The sequence below is a fragment of the Oncorhynchus clarkii genome, chromosome 22 (assembly GCF_045791955.1).
Source record: "Oncorhynchus clarkii lewisi isolate Uvic-CL-2024 chromosome 22, UVic_Ocla_1.0, whole genome shotgun sequence".
In the NCBI taxonomy this organism is placed as follows: Eukaryota; Metazoa; Chordata; class Actinopteri; order Salmoniformes; family Salmonidae; genus Oncorhynchus; species Oncorhynchus clarkii.
The window spans coordinates 32,709,336-32,729,921 of NC_092168.1; the positions used below are offsets into that span (position 1 = coordinate 32,709,336).

The window sequence follows — 20,586 nt, forward strand, 5'->3', positions numbered from 1 at the left end:
AGTTCCCTGCGCGTGCGATTACAAACAAGGAATTGTGGTCCAACCCTAAACCATTACATACTGGCGTTTAACTCAGCTCATTGGCTATCTACCCAGCTAGATTTCAAGATGATCAGTGGTCATTGGGCAGAAATATAGTCAATCAATGAAGCTTCGCTAAAATTATTGGTGCGTAAGGTAGTAATTTATCGTTGTCTTCAAATCAGCTCACTTCGTGGCTTTTGTGCCATCAGAACAGATACCAACACATCTTGACCAAGTCCACTTGATGTCAAAGCTGTCCAGTACTTAAAACATATCCTCTCATGTTGTCCTGGTTTCCAGTGGTTTGCAGAAGAGGATGTCTTCCTTAATTGACGCCCCATAAACATAACGGACATATACCAGGAGCTGTACCAGGCCCACCAAGTCTGTTAACTCATCCAGCTGTAATGCATGTAATTAACTGGCTTATATGCGAAGCAGTAATTGTTTCAAAACATCTCCTGCCATGTCACTGATGTGTTGTGAAACAGTGTTGTTTGATGAAGGCATTGTCTGTATAGTTTTTTGGGCCTTTTCCCCCAGCATTGTCCCAGCCATATCCGCTGCAGCAGGAAGAATGAAGTCCTCCACAATAGTATGGGGCTTGCCTGTCCTAGCCACTTGGTAGCTCACCATATAAGACACTTCTAGCCCCTTTTTATTAATGTAATCTGTTGCTTTTATACATGTTTTACTACTCGAAAGTCGTCTTTATTCTCGCTCAAAAGCCCCTGTGGCTTATTTTTCAAATGGTCATGTTTCGTTTCTAAATGTCTGCGCAAGAGTGAAGGTTTCCTGCGAGAGAGTAACGGTTATTGTGATTGGATGTTAATTATTTGACTAGACTACCTGTATTTGACATTGTGTTGTTATGTCGCTGAACACTAGATGGTTAAATTTTCTTTTTGGCAGTGAAACGAGGCTACTCAGGCGAGAAAACCTCACCCAAATGTTGGCAAATATGAATGTACTGTTTGAAAATGTGAAGATACATTTTTTTATATATATGTAAATAAAATAATACTTTCTCCCACTCCTCTGTTCCAGGTCATTCTGGTATCTGCCAATAAGCTCACACGCTACATCGAGCCCTGTCAGCTTACTGATGAGTTTGGGGGAAGTCTGGTGTACGATCACATAGACTGGGTGAACAAAAGACTGGTAATCCGCCATTGCAATACATCCCCAATGTGACTGTACAATTATTGTTTAAAGCACCACATTTGATTTGGAAATGATTTCCAACTCGGATAATAATGGCTTTGGATGAGATCAAAGACATTTATTATTTGACAGATTACTTGCTTATAAAGTTAATGTACATATTACCAATGTTTACATCAACACCATAACAATACAGACAAATGCAAACAAATACCACCAACCTTGGTTGTGTGGCAATAAAGTATATTCCATCTTGTATGTCAAAATCAGCCTCATAGTTTGAGGAAGGTAAGTTCAAGTTGAGTTCCTCTCTGCCTGTGTCCATATTTGCATTATGTTTTGTATGACACACAACTTACGAAAGTGTTTTCCTTCTCAGGTCTTTGAAAAGTTTACCAAGGAGTCCTCTTCCCTGCTGGATGAGCTGGTGGTCATCAATGACAGTGAGAAAAGCAGCCAGTTGGACAAAGAAAGGTATTTATTTTAAAAACATGTTGACATTTATTTGTTTTCTTTAAAAGTGCCCAATGATTGAGGAATTGTTTGTGGCAGTGGAATTGCAGCACATTATATTGTTTATGACATGTTTATTTAGGCCAGTAAATATATTGCTTTCTTATCTTTCTCTCAGGCCACCAGATTGTAACTTCCTACCATCGTTGGATCCTGAAACAGTTCTACAAACTGGTAATTATTCTACTTTTATGCAAACTTCTCAATACCAGTAGCCAAGCAAGTAGTGTTGTGTGGTTCTAAACCAGGTTGGGCTCTGTTAAGTTTAATGGGATGCGAGAATGTTAACCACCATGGTTAGCAGTGCACTCCGCCAGCAGAGAACACGTTTCCACTCGGCTAAAACCTTCAGTAAACTGACTCCTAGGGTACGTCCCAAATGGCAGTCTATTCCCTATGGCCCTGTTGAAAAGTAGTGCAATCTAGGGTGCGGTTTCAGGCCTAGTGGTGAGCAGTGTGTTACTTGAACGGTTTTACTACAATGAAAATATTTACTGAGACAGCTCTGGTAGAGAGAGGGAGACCAGAGCTGGGCTGTGTCCCAAATAGCACCGTATTCCCTTTATAGTGCAGTACTTTTGACCAGGACCCATAGGTGCACTATAAAGGGAATAGGGTGCCATATTGGACGCAGACCCTGGAAGGCCAGTACATAGCAGAGCTGTCCCAATGAAAGGAGCTTTGTCTGGGGGTTGTGGAATGGACAGTCAGCTCAACGTGTCTCTGGTACCGTGCTTGCCACAGAAGAACTCATTCTGGATGGGTCCTAAGTGGCACCCTATTCTCTACATAGTGCACTACTTTTGACCAGAAACCTATGGGCCCTTTTTTGTGCATTATATAGAGAATAGGGTACAATTTGTTCTCTTTCTCTCTCTCTCTCTCTGAGCAAATGCCAAGCGTGCACTCTCTTTCTCTCTCTCTATCTCTCCATCTCTCTCTATATATATATGTATGTGTATATATATGTGTATATATATATAGAGAGAGAGAGAGAGAAAAAATAAAGGGAACACTTAAACAACACAATGTAACTCCAAGTCAATCACACTTCTGTGAAATCAAACTGTCCACTTAGGAAGCAACACTGATTGACAATACATTTCACATGCTGTTGTGCAAATGGAATAGACAACAGGTATAGGAAATTAGCAAGACACCCCCAATAAAGGAGTGGTTCTGCAGGTGGTGACCACAGACCACTTCTCAGTTCCTATGCTTCCTGGCTGATGTTTTGGTCACTTTTGAATGCTGGCGGTGCTTTCACTCTAGTGGTAGCATGAGACGGAGTCTACAACCCACACAAGTGGCTCAGGTAGTGCAGCTCATCCAGGATGGCACATCAATGTGAGCTGTGGCAAGAAGGTTTGCTGTGTCTGTCAGCGTAGTGTCCAGAGCATGGAGGCGCTACCAGGAGACAGGCAAGTACATCAGGAGACGTGGAGGAGGCCGTAGGAGGGCAACAACCCAGCAGCAGGACCGCTACCTCGTGCAAGGAGGAGCAGGAGGAGCACTGCCAGAGCCCTGCAAAATGACCTCCAGCAGGCCACAAATGTGCATGTGTTTTCTCAAACGGTCAGAAACAGACTCCATGAGGGTGGTATGAGGGCCCGACGTCCACAGGTGGGGGTTGTGCTTACAGCCCAACACTGTGCAGGACGTTTGGCATTTGCCAGAGAACACCAAGATTGGCAAATTCGCCACTGGCGCCCTGTGCTCTTCACAGATGAATGAAGGTTCACACTGAGCACATGTGACAGACGTGACAGAGTCTGGAGACGCCGTGGAGAACGTTCTGCTGCCTGCAACATCCTCCAGCATGGTTTGGCGGTGGGTCAGTCATGGTGTGGGGTGGCATTTCTTTGGGGGACAGCACAGCCCTCCATGTGCTCGCCAGAGGTAGCCTGACTGCCATTAGGTACCGAGATGAGATCCTCAGACCCCTTGTGAGACCATATGCTGGTGCGGTTGGCCCTGGGTTCCTCCTAATGCAAGACAATGCTAGACCTCATGTGGCTGGAGTGTGTCAGCAGTTCCTGCAAGTGGAAGGCATTGATGCTATGGACTGACCAGCCCGTTCCCCAGACCTGAATCCAATTGAGCACATCTGGGACATCATGTCTCGCTCCATCCACCAACACCACAGACTGTCCAGGAGTTGGCGGATGCTTTAGTCCAGGTCTGGGAGGAGATCCCTCAGGAGACCATCCGCCACCTCATCAGGAGCATGCCCAGGCGTTGTAGGGAGGTCATACAGGCACGTGGAGGCCACACACACTACTGAGCCTCATTTTGACTTGTTTTAAGGACATTATATCAAAGTTGGATCAGCCTGTAGTGTGGTTTTCCACTTTAATTTTGAGTGTGACTCCAAATCCAGACCTCCATGGGTTGATAAATTTGATTTCCATTGATCATTTTTGTGCGATTTTGTTGTCAACACATTCAACTATGTAAAGAAAAAAGTATTTAATAAGAATATTTCATTCATTCAGATCTAGGATGTGTTATTTTCATGTTCCCTTTATTTTTTTGAGCAATATATATATATATATATATATATATATCCCTCTCTCTCTATTTCTCTCTCTCTCTCTCTCTGTGTCTTGCTCTCTCTCTCTCTCTCTCTCTCTCTCTCTCTCTCTCTCTCTCTCTCTCTCTGTCTCTCTCTCTCTGTCTCTCTCTCTCTGTCTCTTTGTCTCTCTCTGTCTCTCTCTTTCTCTGTGTCTCTCTCTCTCTTTCTCTCTCTGAGTGAATGCCATTCATAATGAATGCAGAAAGGGCTTGGGCTGCCGTGCCAGTGTTGTTTGTGTAGTTGTGTTGTTACAGGCACAACAGAGAGGCTAGGGGATACAGCATGAGATATAATAAGAGCATGTATATGATATGAAAATAATTCTCTGTCCCATTTTGTTGTGTACCTTTGTCAAAGAATGGACTTGGAAGGCTTTCCGGATGTTTTTGATGTTGGCATTATGAATAAATGAATAGCAATTTTTCTCCTGAAGTACTCCTCGACAACAATGTACATCTGATATGTATTTTGTAACTTAATGGATGACAACTAGGGATGTGCTGCTTGTCGTCCACATTGTACACACTCCTACCTCTTGCTCTGTTTCCAGTGTTTCCCATATATACATTTAGTAAATCGTGGCCGCCACAAAAAAATACAAATTAATTCATTTAAGTTAAGATTGTAAAAAATAAATCGGCATAATTAACCTAAACGACTTAAACCAGATATAAAGAATGTAGAAAAGATAATGGAGCTATATATTTTTCTTTGAGAACTAACAACTACCAAAATAAAAACTAGACAGTCAGGGAGAATCTAAAATTCAAAAAATGGCATGGCATGGGGCCCCGATTGATTTTGTTATAATGTTTGAGTCACTTAGATAGCATAAGAACAAGGCATAAGCCATGACAAAATGTGTATAATTTAAGGACATTTGTTTTAAAACTGAAAATGTTCTCTCAGCCCCATGGCAAAATGTGTAGAATTGCAGGAAATTTACTTTGAAACTGCATTTTTTCTCTCAGACCCATGTCAAAATATGTAGACTTGCAGGAAACTAGCTTTAAAACATTAAAATATTCTCTCTGTCCCATGGCAAAATGTGTTGAATTGCAACCCCCCATACATCAAAATAACTTCATGAAATGGATGAGCGGAGAGAAGATTCAATAGCTCCCACACACTCTTTTTCTCACTCCCTCTTTCTCTCACTCTCTTTCTCTCTCTCCCCCCTCTCCTGCTTTCTTTCTCCCACTCTTACCCCTGTATCTCCTCCCTCCCTCTCTCTCTGTCATTCATTGTCTCTCCCCCTGTCACTATCATTCCCCTTCTGATCATCCACACCTCTCTCCCCTTCAGGCCATGAGTTGTTGTCGGAGCTGCAGCAGCGGAGGTTTAACGGTGCAGAGGGAGGTGGTGTGGCCTGGTCCCCCATGGATGACGAGCTACTGGCCCAGCCACAGGTACAATGGAATAGAATAACTTTATATTTCCCAGAGGGAACTTCAGTTGTGTCAAGTCAGATAAGATGTAAAAATATATAGTAAACATATAACAGCAAAATTCACACATAACATACAAATACTATATACAATACATACAAAGACTATATGCAAGGTAAGTACATGTTAAATTATTTCAGGTCATGAAACTGCTGGACTCACTCAGAGAACAATACACCAAGTACCAGGAGGTGTGTCGCCAACGCAGCAAACGATCCCAGCTGGAGGATATACAGACCAAGGTCATGCAGGTACTGCACACACACTGCCCTATATCACATCACACACACACATATGCACGCACAGAGATGCGAAAACACACACTATTCACACACTGCACACACACACTATGACATCGTCAACACCAACCCACTGACAAGCCTACACACACTGCCCTAATGGATCCAAAACACCAGCGTAGTGAAAGACTGAGGCCTTGACTTAGGCCCAATGCCATTAACAACAGCAGACCAGTGACCAGACTGAAGGAGAAGTATAGAGTAGGGCTGCTCTTTTTTCCATTGTCTTTTGCACTTTGTTTCAGAGAGGTTTAAAAGCTATACACACACACATGATTTTATGAGGATTAGTTCACCAGACATCCAGAGAAAGACCCAGTGGTTGTAATTCTCAGGAACTAGGGAATGTGATGCTTCAATGGAACTTAATTTTCAATTGAAGCCTTGCCTCCTTCAGTGTATTCAAAGCCAGACCCTGGTGATAAATTGTCTGACTGTCCCTGTAACCGACTCATATTAAAGCCTTTTCGGTTAGGTCTTCTCGTTCCAAAGTCAGCGTTACATACCACTGAATGGAAAAGCTAACTTCCCAAAGACTGTTGACTTCGAGTCTCTGGCGGGGATACTCATCAGTCGACACACACACACACACACACACACACACACACACACACACACACACACCCTCAGCACACATGGCCTTCATCCCAGCACACATGGCCTTCATCCCAGCACACTTCTTCCTTGGCACTACCTAATTTCCTGTCTGTAACCATGAAGGGCAAACGCCTTTTCTCCCATTGGCCAATAGATTGCGTCTAAAACAGTGGTTCTCAACCTTTTTTGGTCACTGAACCCACAATCACATATTTCTCTGACAGAAGTACCCTCTCATTTGCAACTGACCATTAGACCTATTTTCTTATGAGTCTTCTCAATGTAGGCTATCCCCTGTGGATAGGCCTGGTGCCTCAGGGATACAATTTTGAATGTTTTACAGTGCAAAGCAGAACAATTTTGAATGTTTTACAGTGCAAAGCAGATGATATTGGATGATAAAACTGTACCAATGAGGAAGTGAGCAGATGATGAGATGTGTTCCATGGAATGGACGGATTCTATTTTAGATTTGACAGATTCTAGATTCTAAGGGAATGAGCTGTCTGTTGCTATGGTGATGAAGATGTTGTTCAGTAGGCAGTAGTCTAGGAACATATAGAGAAGGAGCTGCCAGATTCGTCATAATAGCCCGGAAGTAAAACATTGAATACATGGAGAATGGTGGGAAAAAAAATAAATGTAAATGTATTTTTGTAAGGGCTGTGGTCACCATTCAATTATTACATAGAATATATATGCTACTATATATGTCACTGTAGTGGGGAGCTATTTTATATTTTTTTCACAGGTCCATTATCTTCCGATGTACGTCTCAGTGGAGGCTCCTCAGAGGAAGGGAAGGACCATCCTCCTCAGTGAATCATAAAAATAAAAATAGTGAAACATTAAAAAATTCTGCCTTTTTAGATAAAACTATTCTAAATTTATTCACGTCACCAATTAATGTATTAAAATACACTGTTTTGCAATGAAGGTCTACAGTAGCCTCAGCAGCACTGTAGGGTAGCGCCATGGTGTAGCTGGAGGACAGATAGCTTCTGTACTCCTCTGGGTACATTGATTTCAATACAAAACCTAGGAGGCTCATGGTTCTCAAGCCCCTTCCATAGACTTACACGATAATTATGACAGCTTTAGGAGGACTTCCTCCAGCCTAACAGAACTCTTGCAGCATGAACTGACACGATGTCCACCCAATCAAAGGATCAGAGAATGAATCTGGTACTAAAAGCATAAGCTAGAGCTAGCTAGCACTTTATAAATGTGGTGAGTAGTTGACTCAAAGAGAGAGAAAGACAATAGTTGAACAGTTTTTGAAAAAATGTGTCTTCCAAAATTAAGAAGAAGCAAGAGAGAGAGAGATATACTGTAGCTATATTTGGTTGTATTTAAAAAAAATAACTTTCACTTAGCTAGCAAATGCAGCTAGGTAGTTTAGCCTACTCAAACACACGGCTCAAACAGAGAGAGATGCAATGTTAGCTAGCTGGCTATGGCTATCCAACACTGGAACTCTTCCAAGTCATGGTAAGCTTTTGGTTTTATTAATTTATTGCCCTCTGGGTGTAACTGCTAAACTGCATTCTGATTGAAAACTGTACTGCATGATTTTAGTGGGTTTACTAACGTGTTAATTCTAGTAGTTCTTGTTGACTATGACGTGACAACGATGTAGGATGTGTGTAGTCCTCAGAGGTCATTATATGAAGGTTTGGCTAGGAAAGGTTTTTTCGCTGGCCACAGACAGCTGATGTGTTGTGCACTGAAGTCCACAAGTGAAAAGTTGAGAGGAGGAGAGCACGTAGATTGTTGTGAGATAGAACTATATATACAACGAGCAAAGTGATCATGCTGTTTTTATGTGGCTGCTATGAAAGTAAACTCTTTGCATGTGATCAGGGGTGTATTCATTCTGCCGATTCTGTTGAAAAACGTTTCTTAAATGGTAGCAAACGGAACAAAACGGGGATAAACATACAGGGGCAAGAAAAAGTATGTGAACCCTTTGGAATTACCTGGATTTCATAAATTAGTCATAACATTTGATCTGATCTTCATCTCAGTCACAACAATAGACAAACACAGTGTGCTTAAACTAATAACACACAAATTATTGTATTTTTCTAGTTTATATAGAATACATTTTTTAAACATTCACAGTGTAGGTTGGAAAAAGTATTTGAACCCCAAGGCTAATGACTTTTCCAAAAGCTAACCTGGAGTCCAATCAATGAGACGAGATTGGAGATGTTGGTTAGAGCTGCCCTTTCCTATAAAAACCACTCATAACATTTGAGTTTGTTATTCACAAGAAGCATTGCCTGATGTGTACCAAGCCTCGAACCAAAGAGATCTCAGAAGACCTAAGATTAAGAATTGTTGACTTGCATAAAGCTTTCCAGGGTTACAAAAGTATCTCTAAAAGCCTTGATGTTCATCAGTCCACGATACAACAAATTATCTTTAAATGGAGAAAGTTCAGCACTTTTGCTACTCGCCTAGGAGTGGCCATCCTGAAAAGATGACTGCAAGAGCACATTGCAGAATGCTTAATGAGGTTAAGAAGAATCCTAGTGTCAGCTAAAGACATACAGAAATCTGTGGAACATACTAACATCTCTGTTGACGAGTATACGATACATAAAACGCTAAACAAGAATGGTGTTCATGGGAGGACACCACGGAAGAAGCCACTGCTGTCCGTGTATTCAATGGCTTCCATTTCACATTTGTCTCCCAGTGTGGCTAGTTCCTGGGGTATTGTATGTTCCTAGGCAGCAGTAGGATTAGTTTGGCTTGGGGAGTTTGGCCTAGTTCTTATCTGCTGGGAGTAAAGATGCTGTGTAGTGAGTGGGGGAGTAGGTTGTAAGCTGTATTGCTCCAAGCTCTGTAGGAGACAGGCAGTAGAATTGCCTCACCAAGCTAAAAGCTGATGCAGAAGAAAATCGCTCTATCAAACTCAACACACTGAACCATTTCATCACCCCTCTTACACAGTACAGTGGATTCTAAACACCTCTTCTTGATCCTCTGTAAATGCTGCTTTAATATATTTGAACCAGATGTTGAATTAGATTGATCTTGTTATTCGATATTCCCTTAACAATATTTACTTTATAGGTAACTTGGCAAGCCCTTGTTCTGTGCTGACACATGGTACACTATTTGTCTCATAAGACTTTATAAATGTTCATACATGCTTTATAGTGATTACACCTTCTGGTTTTAAGTACCCCATTTTAACAGAAACAAACAAGTACCCCATTTAACCCACACTGATTTAAATGTGTTCCAACCAATAAGAGACCTCACAGATACCTGAAGGTATTTGATTGGTGGGCCTGAGGGGGAAGTGATAAAGCATTTGTTAATGATTGTGTCCAATCATCGACCTCACAGATGCCTGGAAGGTATTTGATTGGTTGGTCCTGGGGTGTGTGTCTGTGAGTCATGAAGCGTGTGCTAATGGGGTCTTTCTCTTCCTTGTTGCTATGCAGGTTGTGAATTGGTTGGAGGGGCCTGGCACAGAGCAGCTCCGAACACAGTGGGGGATCGGAGATTCCATCAGGGCCTCCCAGGCCCTGCAGCAGAAACATGAGGAGATAGAGAGCCAGCACAGCGTAAGGACAGAATAACACAACACATACTACAGACACAAAACTACAAACACAACTCAATACAACACGACACGACACAGCTTGCCAACAGCACAACTTTATTACATCACTCCTTTTTCAATGTTCATAATTACAGAGATGAGAAGAGGTGGGGAGATAGCTGCTAGTTCTGTGTGTGCCTCTCTTCTTGCTTTCTCTCTCTCTGCAGAATAAGCACTTGTCTTTGGAGCATCTTGAAGATCCCAATAATTAGGTCACCGAATATGATTAGTTTGGATTGTTAGGGAGAGTCTGTTAGCTGCCAGATGATGTCAGATGATGTCTGGAGATGTACTGTATTGTAACTGCTTTTTATAGATCATTAATCTCTGGTCTGAGGAGCACAGATAAAGCACTACTAGACAAAAAATATGGAGGACAAACAAGTTAAGTAAATAAGGTTCAGTGTGTACATCTGGAAAAAGCTTGTTTGATTTCACTTACAAAACAGACAGAGTTTGAAGCACAAATTAGAGCTTGCCCTTAACCTTTCCTCCCTGGATGTAGTATTGTCCTGCTCTTAGTCGTGGACAGACAGGCCAGGCCAGGAAGTGACTGCAGCAGCTGCAGCTGTTGGGTGTAACTAATGTTTCCCCTGGCTGGGTTTACATAAAAGACCCTGGTGAATCATTGCTCTGGGCCAAAGTGTGCCCTGGTGACCGAAACAGAGAGTACCAGCCAGGGGAATGAAAGGCTAAAGCCAGAGTGAGGTCAAAGCTAAAGATTGATGGTTAGGCTAAGGCGTGGTGTTGTCTCCAAGAGCCTTCAGCAGGTGGCGCTATTGATCTGAAATGTATAAGTGTTCTCAAGGTAATAACTATACCACAAAAACACTTCACTACAGCGTTCAACTCAATTACTGTACAGTAGGTTTGAACAGCTTTGAGACAGAAACATCTTTAGTGTGTGGTTCTTCTTTGTATTGAGCTTCTCTATGATAAACTGGCGTGTATATCAGAAAGAGTTTTCCTGCTTTCTGGCCAAAGCCAGAGGACCACAATGGAAATAAGTTGCGAAACATTGTGTAACTTGTGTGGCTGAATTGTGTTTCTAATTTGTGAAATCCAACCCAAATGTATGTGTTATTGGGTGTGTATTTACAGGAGTGGTTTGCAGTGTACGTAGAGCTGAACCAGCAGATAGCAGCGTTGCTGAGTGCTGGAGACGAGGAGGACCTAGTGGAGTTAAAGGGTCTTCAGCAGCAGCTCAGTGATGTCTGTTACAGACAGGCCAGCCAACTGGAGTCCAGACAAAACGTACTGCAGTCAGCACACGAGTTCCACGGCACAGCACAGGACGTATGTATCATTGATTGATTGATTTGAATGGATCATTACAAAATAAGTATAAAGCCAAGAACAAGAACTACAGTGACTCCTACTCTAAATCACAAAGTCAATCCCTAGGCCCTTGTGTAGATCTTTGAGGATTTTATAGGTGTAAGCAATATGGCCACAATCAGAGGGCAAGATGGAGCTCCAACCACCCATATTGCTTACACTTATTCAGTCATCTGATCTACATACTGTAAGTGCCTAGGGTTGAAGGGATGGGGGTCATAATATACTGAAAAAAATACAATTTCAAAGATTTTATTGAGTTACAGTTCATATAAAGAAATGAGTCAATTGAAATAAATAAATTAGGCCTTAATCTATGGATTTCACATGACTAGGAATACATATATGCATCTGTTGGTCACAGATACCTGGAAAAAAAAGGTAGGGGTGGATCAGAAAGCCAGTCAGTATCTGGTATGACCACCATTTGCCTCATGCGAGTTGATCAGGCTATTGATTGTGGCCTGTGGAATGTTGTCCCACTCCACTTCAATGGCAGTGTGAAGTTGCTGGATATTGATGGGAACTGGAACACGCTGTCATACATGTTGATCCAGAGCATACCCAAACATGCTCAATGGGTGACATGTCTGGTGAGTATGCAAGCCATGGAAGAACTGGGACATTTTCAGCTTTCAGGAATTGTGTACAGATCCTTGCGACATGGGGCTGTGCATTATCATGCTGAAACATGAGGTGATGGCAGTGGATGAATGGCACGACAATGGGCCTCAGGATCTCGTCATGGTATCTCTGCATTCAAATTGCCATTGATAAAATGCAATCGTGTTCGTTGTCCGTAGCTTAACCCACTATGAGGCACTCTGTTCACAATGTTGACATCAGCAAACCGCTCTCCCACACGGCACCATCACCTGCCATCTGCCCAGTACAGTTGGAACCGGAATTAATCTGTGAAGAGCACACTTCTCCAGCGTGCCAGTGGCCATCGAGGGTGAGCATTTGCCCACTGAAGTCTGTTGCTATGCCGAACTGCATTCAGGTCAAAATTCTTCAGTTGTACAAACCCACAGATTCATCAGCTGTCCAGGTGGCTGGTCTCAGACGATCCAGGTGAAGAAGCCAGATGTGGAGGTCCTGGGCTGGCATAGTTACATGTGGTCTGCGGTTGTGAGGCTGGTTGGATGTACTGCCAAATTCTCAAAAATGACGTTGAAGGCGGCTAATAGTAAAGAAATGAACATTCAATTATCTGGCGACAGCTCTGGTGGCATTCCTATAGTCAGCATGCCAATTGCACACTCCCTCAATTTGAGACATCTTTGGCATTGTGTTTTAGAGTGACCTTTTATTGCACATTTTAGAGTGGCCCTTTATTGTCCCCAACACAAGGTGCACCTGTGTAGTGATCATGCTGTTTAATCAGCTTCTTGATATGACACATGTCAGATGGATGGATTAGCTTGGCAAAGGAGAAATGCTCACTAACAGGGATGGAAACAAGTTTGTGCAAAGATATTGAAAGAAATAAGCTTTTTGTGCATATGGAACATTTCTGGTATGTTTTATTGCAGATCATGAAGCATGGGACCAACACTTTACATGTTGTGTTTGTATTTTTGTTCAGTGTAGTATAGACTACTAACTGTTTGGCCTAGAGCTCTTTGTTGGCTTTGTAATAACGCCCCAGTTTACCCTCCCAGCTGTCCCAGCAACTGGATGGTCTACTGGGCATGCTCTGTGCCGATGTGGCGCCTGCTGACGGGGCTGCCATCCAACAAACACTCAAACACCTCGAGGAGAAACTCAAGAGCGTTGGTAAGCACAATTAAATGTATTATTCACTGTTATTTTTTTGTTATATGATAGCAAGCCTTCAATAGATAACTGCAGAGTAGAATTAAAAAACTGATATTGAGAAAGGTATTTGTGCTGAAACATTGACAGTCTTAACTATATCCCCTCTTCTTGTATTGTTTTCTAATGGATAACTGCAAGAATAATATTTTACATTTGAAATAACTTTCAGTAGTGTTAGTTGAGTAATTCATGAGTATTATTTGATGTGTATTTCTGCCCAGAGGGAGCCCTGGTAGGCCTGAGGGAGAAAGGCCAGGTCCTGATGGATCAGATGTCCAACCAGACTTCCTGGTCCTATGGGAAAGACGTGCCCATCGATAACAAAGACAACGTTGATCACATCCAAGGTGTCATGGAGGACATGCAGCTCCGGAAACAAAGGTTTGCTCAGATTTATTTTCAGTCTTTTTTTGATGATGTAAGGCCGCAGGCCACAAAATGATACTGGAGTTGTTTACAAAGGTTCCACGAGTCAAGCGATTTCTGGAATATCCTGGAATTTTGGCTGTTGTCACGGAACTTGTCATGGAAATGGCTTTTGTCATGTTTTAAAATAGTTTTGGTCCTGTTTAGATGTGAGGACATGGTGGATGTCAGGAGACTGAAGATGCTTCAGATGGTCCAGCTGTTCAAGTGTGAGGAAGATGCATCACAAGTCAGTAGATAGGTTTCCTTCTGTTCATCCCTGTTTTTTTTGTGTTTTTTTTTACCTCTGTTGGTTCTGGACTGCAAACTTAAGTGTGTTGTTATTATTGACATGTTGTTGTTGACATGTTGTTATTGTTGTGGACAATACCTTGTAAACCCCAGCTCATGTCACTGTGTTAACTCTCAGGCGGTGGAGTGGCTGGGTGAGCTCCTCGATGCTCTTCTAAAGACCCACATCAGACTAGGGGACGACTCACAGGAAACCAAAGTGCTGCTGGAGAAACACAAGAAGTTTGTGGATGTTGCACAGGTACGTACTACAAGAGCAGAGTTCAGACAGCTTGAGGAAGACTGAGGGGTTCTCTCTCTCCCGCTCTTGTCACTCCCTCAATTGTTCTGTCTGCCCCCTCCTCTCTCTCTGTCTCTTTTCTCTCTCCATGTCTTTCAAAGGGAAATAGAGGGGGAAGGGGAGAGTTGGGTAAGTTCAGCCAAAGGGGTAAGTTGAGCCACCCTTGTGTCTAGAAAACCATACACAAAGTTAATAAATTGACAAATTATTTAGGAAGAGGTCATAATTTCATGGAGTCTGTCAAGGAAGAAACCACATGGAAAAACAGGTAAGCAAGTTAGGTCCAAAAAACAGATTTTCACCAAGTCAAATTAACGCTTGTATCTAAACCAAAGTAGATCATTGTAAGATTGTTCCATACATCAGTTGGGGTCTCTATAAGATTCAGTATGCGGCCCTAAACCTAGCATGAAAGTGCAATGGTAGCTGTGTGGGTGGGCTAATATTGTAGAATAATAGTGAAGACATCACAACTATGAAATAACACATTTGGAATCAGGTAGTAACCAAAAAAGTGTTAAACAAATCCAAATATATTTTATATTTGAGATTCTTTAAAGTAGCCACCCTTTGCCTTGATGACAGCTTTGCACACTCTTGGAATTCTCTCAACCAGCTTCATGACATAGTCACCTGGAATGCATTTCAATTAACAGGTGTGCCTTGTTAATTTGTGGAATTTATTTCCTTCTTAATGTGTTTGAGCCAATCAGTTGTGTTGTGATAAGGTAGGGTTGGTATAAAGAAGATAGTCCTATTTGGTAAAAGACCAAGTCCATATTATTGCAAGAACAGCTCAAATAAGCAAAGAGAAACGACAGTCCATCATTACTTTAAGACATGAAGGTCAGTCAATACGGAAAAGGTCAAGAACTTGGAAAGTTTCTTCAAGTGCAGTTCCAAAAACCCTCAAGCTCTCATGAGGACCACCACAGAAAAGGAAGACCCAGAGTTACCTCTGCTACAGAGGATACGTTCATTGGAGTTACCAGCCTCAAAAATTGCAGTCCAAATAAATGCTTCACAGAGTTCAAGTAACAGACACAACTCAACATCAACTGTTCAGAGGAGACTGCATGAATCAGGCCTTCATGGGTGAATTGCTGCAGAGACACCATTACTTAAGGACACCAATAAGAAGAAGGGAGTTGCTTGGGCCAAGAAACACGAGCAGTGGACATTAGACTGGTGGAAATCTGTTATTTGGGCTTTGAGTCCAAATGTAAGATTTTTGGTTCCAACCGCCGTGCCTTTGTGAGACGCAGAGTAGGTGAACGGATGATCTCTGCATGTGTGGTTCCCACCGTAAAGTATGGAGGAGGAGGTGTGATGGTGTGGGGTTGCTTTGCTGGTGACACTGTCTGTGATTTATTTAGAATTCAAGGCACACTTAACCAGCATGGCTACCACAGCATTCTGCAGCGATACGCCATCCCATCTGGTTTCCGCTTAGTGGGACTATCATTAGTTTTTCAACAGGACAATGTAAGCTGTGTAAGGGCTATTTGACCAAGAAGGAGAGTGATGGAGTGCTGTGTCAGGTGACTTGGCCTGCACAATAACCCCACCTCAAACCAGTTGAGATGGTTTGGGATGAGTTGGACTGCAGAGTGAAAGAAAAGCTGGCAACAAGTGCTCAGAATATGTGGGAACTCCTTCAAGACTGTTGGAAAAGCATTCCAGGTTGAGAGAATGCCAAGAGTGCAAAACTGTCATCAAGGCAAAGGGTGGATACTTTGAAGGATCTGAAATCTAAAATAGATTTTGATTTGTTTAACACTTTTATGGATACTACATGATTCCATATGTGTTATTTCATAGTTTTGATGTCTTCACTATTTTTCTACAATAAAGAAAATAGTAAAGTTTTGACTGGTACTGTATATAGATTTCTTTGTTAGAAGAGTACTATATTTCCCTTGACAGAGTGATGCTGAATGTAATAAATGGCTCAACTTACCCCACTGCCCCCTACTAGGTACTAGGTATTGTTTTAACCTGGCTCTCTCTTTCTGTGTCCAGAGCACCTATGACTACGGCCGTCAGCTGCTCCAGGCGACGGTGGTGTTGTGTCAGTCTCTACGGTGCTCCACGCGCTCCTCTGGTGACACCCTGCCACGCCTCAACCGGGTCTGGAAACAGTTTACTGTCACCACTGAGGAGAGGGTCCATCGGCTGGAGATGGCCTGCTCCTTTCACACCGCAGCTGAGAAGGTAGGAAAAGAATGACAGTTATGAAAATGAAACCTTATATTATCAAGAAGATGTTAATATATTATTGAATTACCTTTGTGACAGCCAAATAATACACCTTCTTCTTAGCAAATATTGCAAAGGTTTTGTCTTCGTTGTGCTCTAGTCAGTGAACCCTGTTGTTTGGAAGTGTTGAATTATTGGGATATGCATGTATGCCACTAACAGATACTTATCTAAAGTGACTAACAGTTCAGTGAGTACATACTTTTTTGTTGATGGTCCTCTTCTGTTTCCATTCCCTCCTGTCTCCTCCATCCCAGGTGCTTGTCCAAGCCAGCCCAGACCAGGGTGATCTCCCAGTCGAGGTGGAGCAGGAGACCTACGAGGAGGTGGAGACTGTTGGGAAGGCTCTACTGGACAGACTCACTGTCCCTGTTATATTCCCAGACGGGTAAGAAACAATGGACATTTCACACTGCGACATGCCTGGTTTTACCAAGATGCAAATCTAATGATGCATGCCATTTTGATCATAGACTGTCAATCCTTGCATCCATAGCCCAACCTATGACCCTGCTGAGTCCTTCTGCCCCTTTTGTCCCCCCTTCAGGAGCGAGCAGTACTTTGGCAGTCCTGGAGACATGGCGTCCTCTGCTGAACACATCCGGGACAAGATGAAGCTGGTGGAGGACAGGAAACTGACTCTGCACGAGGAAGATGAAGAGGATGAAGACATTGAGCAGCTACCGTATCAGCAGCTACAGTATGAGCAGATACATGACCAGGACGAAGAGCTACACAATGATGAAGAACTACAAGATGTAGACAATGAACTACAAGATGGGGAGGAACTAGAACTGGAGAACGAGACGGACACTTAGGAATGCTAATGGAGCTCTTATAACAGCTTGCCTGGTCCCAGATCAGTTTGTGCTGTCTTGCCAAATCCTATGGCCATTGGCGTGACAATAACCATAGCAGTTGACAAGAGAGCATAAACAGATCTGGGGCCAGGCTGCAGACCTATAACAGCAGCAACTAGCAGTCCACCAGACATTGAGGACAGGAAAGGACACCTCTGACCTTCGACGTTAAGCCTACACAGCACCTGACCATCACGCACTTCAGATCTCTAGAATCCCGTTAATCTCCCGGTGTGACCGCATTCCTTCCATCTCAGTTGTACTCTGCCTCGTCCAGCCATATTAATTTACCAATAGCAGTTAAAGATAGAATATGGTCCTCTAGGATCCACTTACATTGCTTTACATGACATGGAGAAGAGAGGAGTGGAGGAGGGAAACAAAAGAAAGAAACTGAAAGCACTGACTGGAATGAAGTCTGAAATTGACTATTTCCCTTAAAGCTTTACCTTGCCTGTCGCTTGTCCCTCTGAATTTGTGTTCACGCTGATCTTGGCCCAGGGGTTGTTTTAACCCAGGGTTAAGGTTAGGCCTGGGTTAAGAACACGTAGTGTGAAAAGCCCTTAAGACAGGGAACTCAAGCTTTTACATGGTTCTACTAAACCCTCTAGAGTGTACAGAAAGCAAAGCACCATCTGTCTCTCTCCTTGTATTTACCTTACCGGTGCTTTAGAGTTTCTAGGCCTTTCTCTTTCTTGTCAAACTGCCTTGTTTGACTATTTTATATTTTCCCTCTGTTGTTTTTTGTTCGCAATACTTTCAAGTGGTTTCTGGAAGAAGAAAAACAAGTGTAAAAAGCTGTGCCAATATGTAAATCTATTCTCATTCTCAATGCCTTTGAATTTGGCACTAACTTCCCAGCCCACTGTTTCCAGTATAGACGGACTGTTGTATATTACGAGGATGGATGGGTGCAGTCAACCAGTCACTTGTGTGCATCAAGTTAAAATGTCTAATCAGACCTTTGTTATAAACCTAGTTTAGATTGGTAGATCCAAGGCTTTGTTTTTATTCATAAAATGTGATATGAGAATTATGCTTCGTCTCTTCATAATTGTCATTCTAATGTATACATACAGTGCATACGCCTTTTGCATCGTGAGGCATGCTATTGAAATATTGATTCTGTATTTATTTTGTTTTGTATATTGGTATTTTACATACCAGTCCAAGACATAATGCTTGTGGAAATTTTAGGTTTGCGAGGCTAATCATGTATTTCTTGAAAACCTGGGTCCTGCGAAATAAACAAGCAAACATTTTAAAGATTTCTTGTAGATAATGTAGTTATTTGTCTTTTGATTCATAAGCATAGTCTTACAAGGTACACACAAGGTATGACTTCAGGCTTCAATTTAATTTGACACATCATGAAAAGCAGGACTGCTTGTGGCCCTGGGGCATATTTACACATTTTTGCCATGAGGCTGAGAGAAAATGTTGCAGTTTTAAAGCTAATATCCTATTCAAAAAAATAAATGCCATGATGCTGAGAGAATTTTGCAGTTCCTGCAATTATACACATTTTGACAAAATAAATCCAAATTGGTTGGGGGGCCCACCTGCGTGCCCTTTCGGTAATTTGGCCCTGATGAAAAGCTTATTTTATAGAATAACTTAAATTTACCGGTTGTTGTCATATTAAATAGGATATTTGAAGGTTTTCAATAAAGCTGCCCAGTTGTCAGATTAAATAGGATATTAAATAAAGCAGCCACGCATTCACATACATCACAGTAGCCGCTGGGTGGTGCAGACTAGACTGAGCTATGAAAAACATGTTACCTCAAGAACAGCTCCTCATGAATAAAGAGTATGGGCATCATAAAAGAACCTTCCCTAATAATGGCATAAACCATTCACACCTTTAACGGTAAATTCTCAACAGTCATTGGTAATTCACTTCAAATGAAATGCTATTCAACATTACACATTACAATGGTAAACAATTAACACGTTACTCAAAACAAAGACATCATTAACATTTGCATAAACTTTAGCATTTATATTTAAACAATGAATACACCCCTTAACCTGAAATGGCAATTTGGCGCGTAAACTCCTGAATTCATCAGCGTTCGCTTTCCTGGAAGTTCCTGGAGCCAGCAGTTCACACAACGGTTGAAGGGAAATACACACATCGTGAGTCATCTTCAAAACTATCATACCATCTTTAGTTTTCTAACCATTCCACTACAAACACAACTTTCAAGGTATCAAAACACTGGAGTTGTTCAGTATTGCTTTTTGTAAATGTCCCAGCAACACGACTTCATTCAGTAGCCTAGCATCCATATACTGTATTTCCAGATGATGTTCCTACCGCTAGAACGGGGGAGGCCCGTAAGCCTGCTTATCTTCAAAGCCTAGGGCAAAACTGCGAAAGATATGGTTGCTGTAATGTTGGGCCATTGAAAAGAAGCAATGTTGCTTATTTATTATAAATGCTTCTTCAGTATTTAAGGGTGTGTTTGAATGTTGTATTTGTGGATCTAGGCCAGAGCTCCCTAACTGTCGGCCCGCATTTTCATTGTTGGACATAAAAGACCGTATAAACACCAAATCAGCTCCAAGTGATTTTAATTTTGGATGTCTGGTCCCAAGTATTCCCACTCAATACAGAGACACATCTGATCTCATACAAATGTAAGCATGGTTTAAAATGATGTTTTAGGGAAATATTATATTTGTTCTTCTTGGGAATTTGCAGTATACACATCTGTAATTATGTTCCGGGGTTTTGCCGAAATTCTTCCCCCTGCCAGAATCCCCCTCCTTACGTGAACGCGCACACACTCAATGTTTCATTGCTGCGATTTGCCTGCTAGTTAAGATTTCTGCTCTTTACTCCGTTGTCAGTTTAGCCTACATTTTACTGATCTTAGTAGCAGAGAGCATTTTTTATGTCCTTCAAGGCAGCTGTCAATGATCACGTTAGGCTGCGTTTCATTTAATTTAATGTTTATGGCGGTTTGATCGCGGGGGAGGCACTAGTAATATCTGCAGTTTTCGGTTTGGCCATTTGTTTCAAGTGTATTAGTCTATAAATAAATCTCTTTGCCAAAATTC

At 42.1% G+C, this 20,586-nt stretch overlaps 1 protein-coding gene across 2 annotated transcripts in view; it reads left to right on the top strand.

The window, feature by feature from the left end:
* Positions 1 to 18,785, top strand: part of LOC139380799 (SEC14 domain and spectrin repeat-containing protein 1) — a 58,103-nt gene extending 39,318 nt beyond the window's left edge. Inside the window, exons 7-20 of one of the 2 annotated variants that reach the window (XM_071123834.1) lie at positions 1,072 to 1,185; positions 1,568 to 1,662; positions 1,820 to 1,875; positions 5,582 to 5,685; positions 5,865 to 5,975; positions 10,082 to 10,204; positions 11,344 to 11,538; positions 13,245 to 13,359; positions 13,623 to 13,782; positions 13,975 to 14,056; positions 14,237 to 14,359; positions 16,421 to 16,612; positions 16,915 to 17,045; positions 17,205 to 18,785. In XM_071123834.1, the coding sequence (XP_070979935.1) occupies positions 1,072 to 1,185; positions 1,568 to 1,662; positions 1,820 to 1,875; positions 5,582 to 5,685; positions 5,865 to 5,975; positions 10,082 to 10,204; positions 11,344 to 11,538; positions 13,245 to 13,359; positions 13,623 to 13,782; positions 13,975 to 14,056; positions 14,237 to 14,359; positions 16,421 to 16,612; positions 16,915 to 17,045; positions 17,205 to 17,475 (1,872 nt within the window). In that variant the 3' untranslated portion in view covers positions 17,476 to 18,785. The remainder of the gene's footprint in view (positions 1 to 1,071; positions 1,186 to 1,567; positions 1,663 to 1,819; positions 1,876 to 5,581; positions 5,686 to 5,864; positions 5,976 to 10,081; positions 10,205 to 11,343; positions 11,539 to 13,244; positions 13,360 to 13,622; positions 13,783 to 13,974; positions 14,057 to 14,236; positions 14,360 to 16,420; positions 16,613 to 16,914; positions 17,046 to 17,204) is intronic. The other variant, XM_071123835.1, reaches the window with a different exon arrangement.
* Positions 18,786 to 20,586: the final 1,801 nt, after the last annotated feature.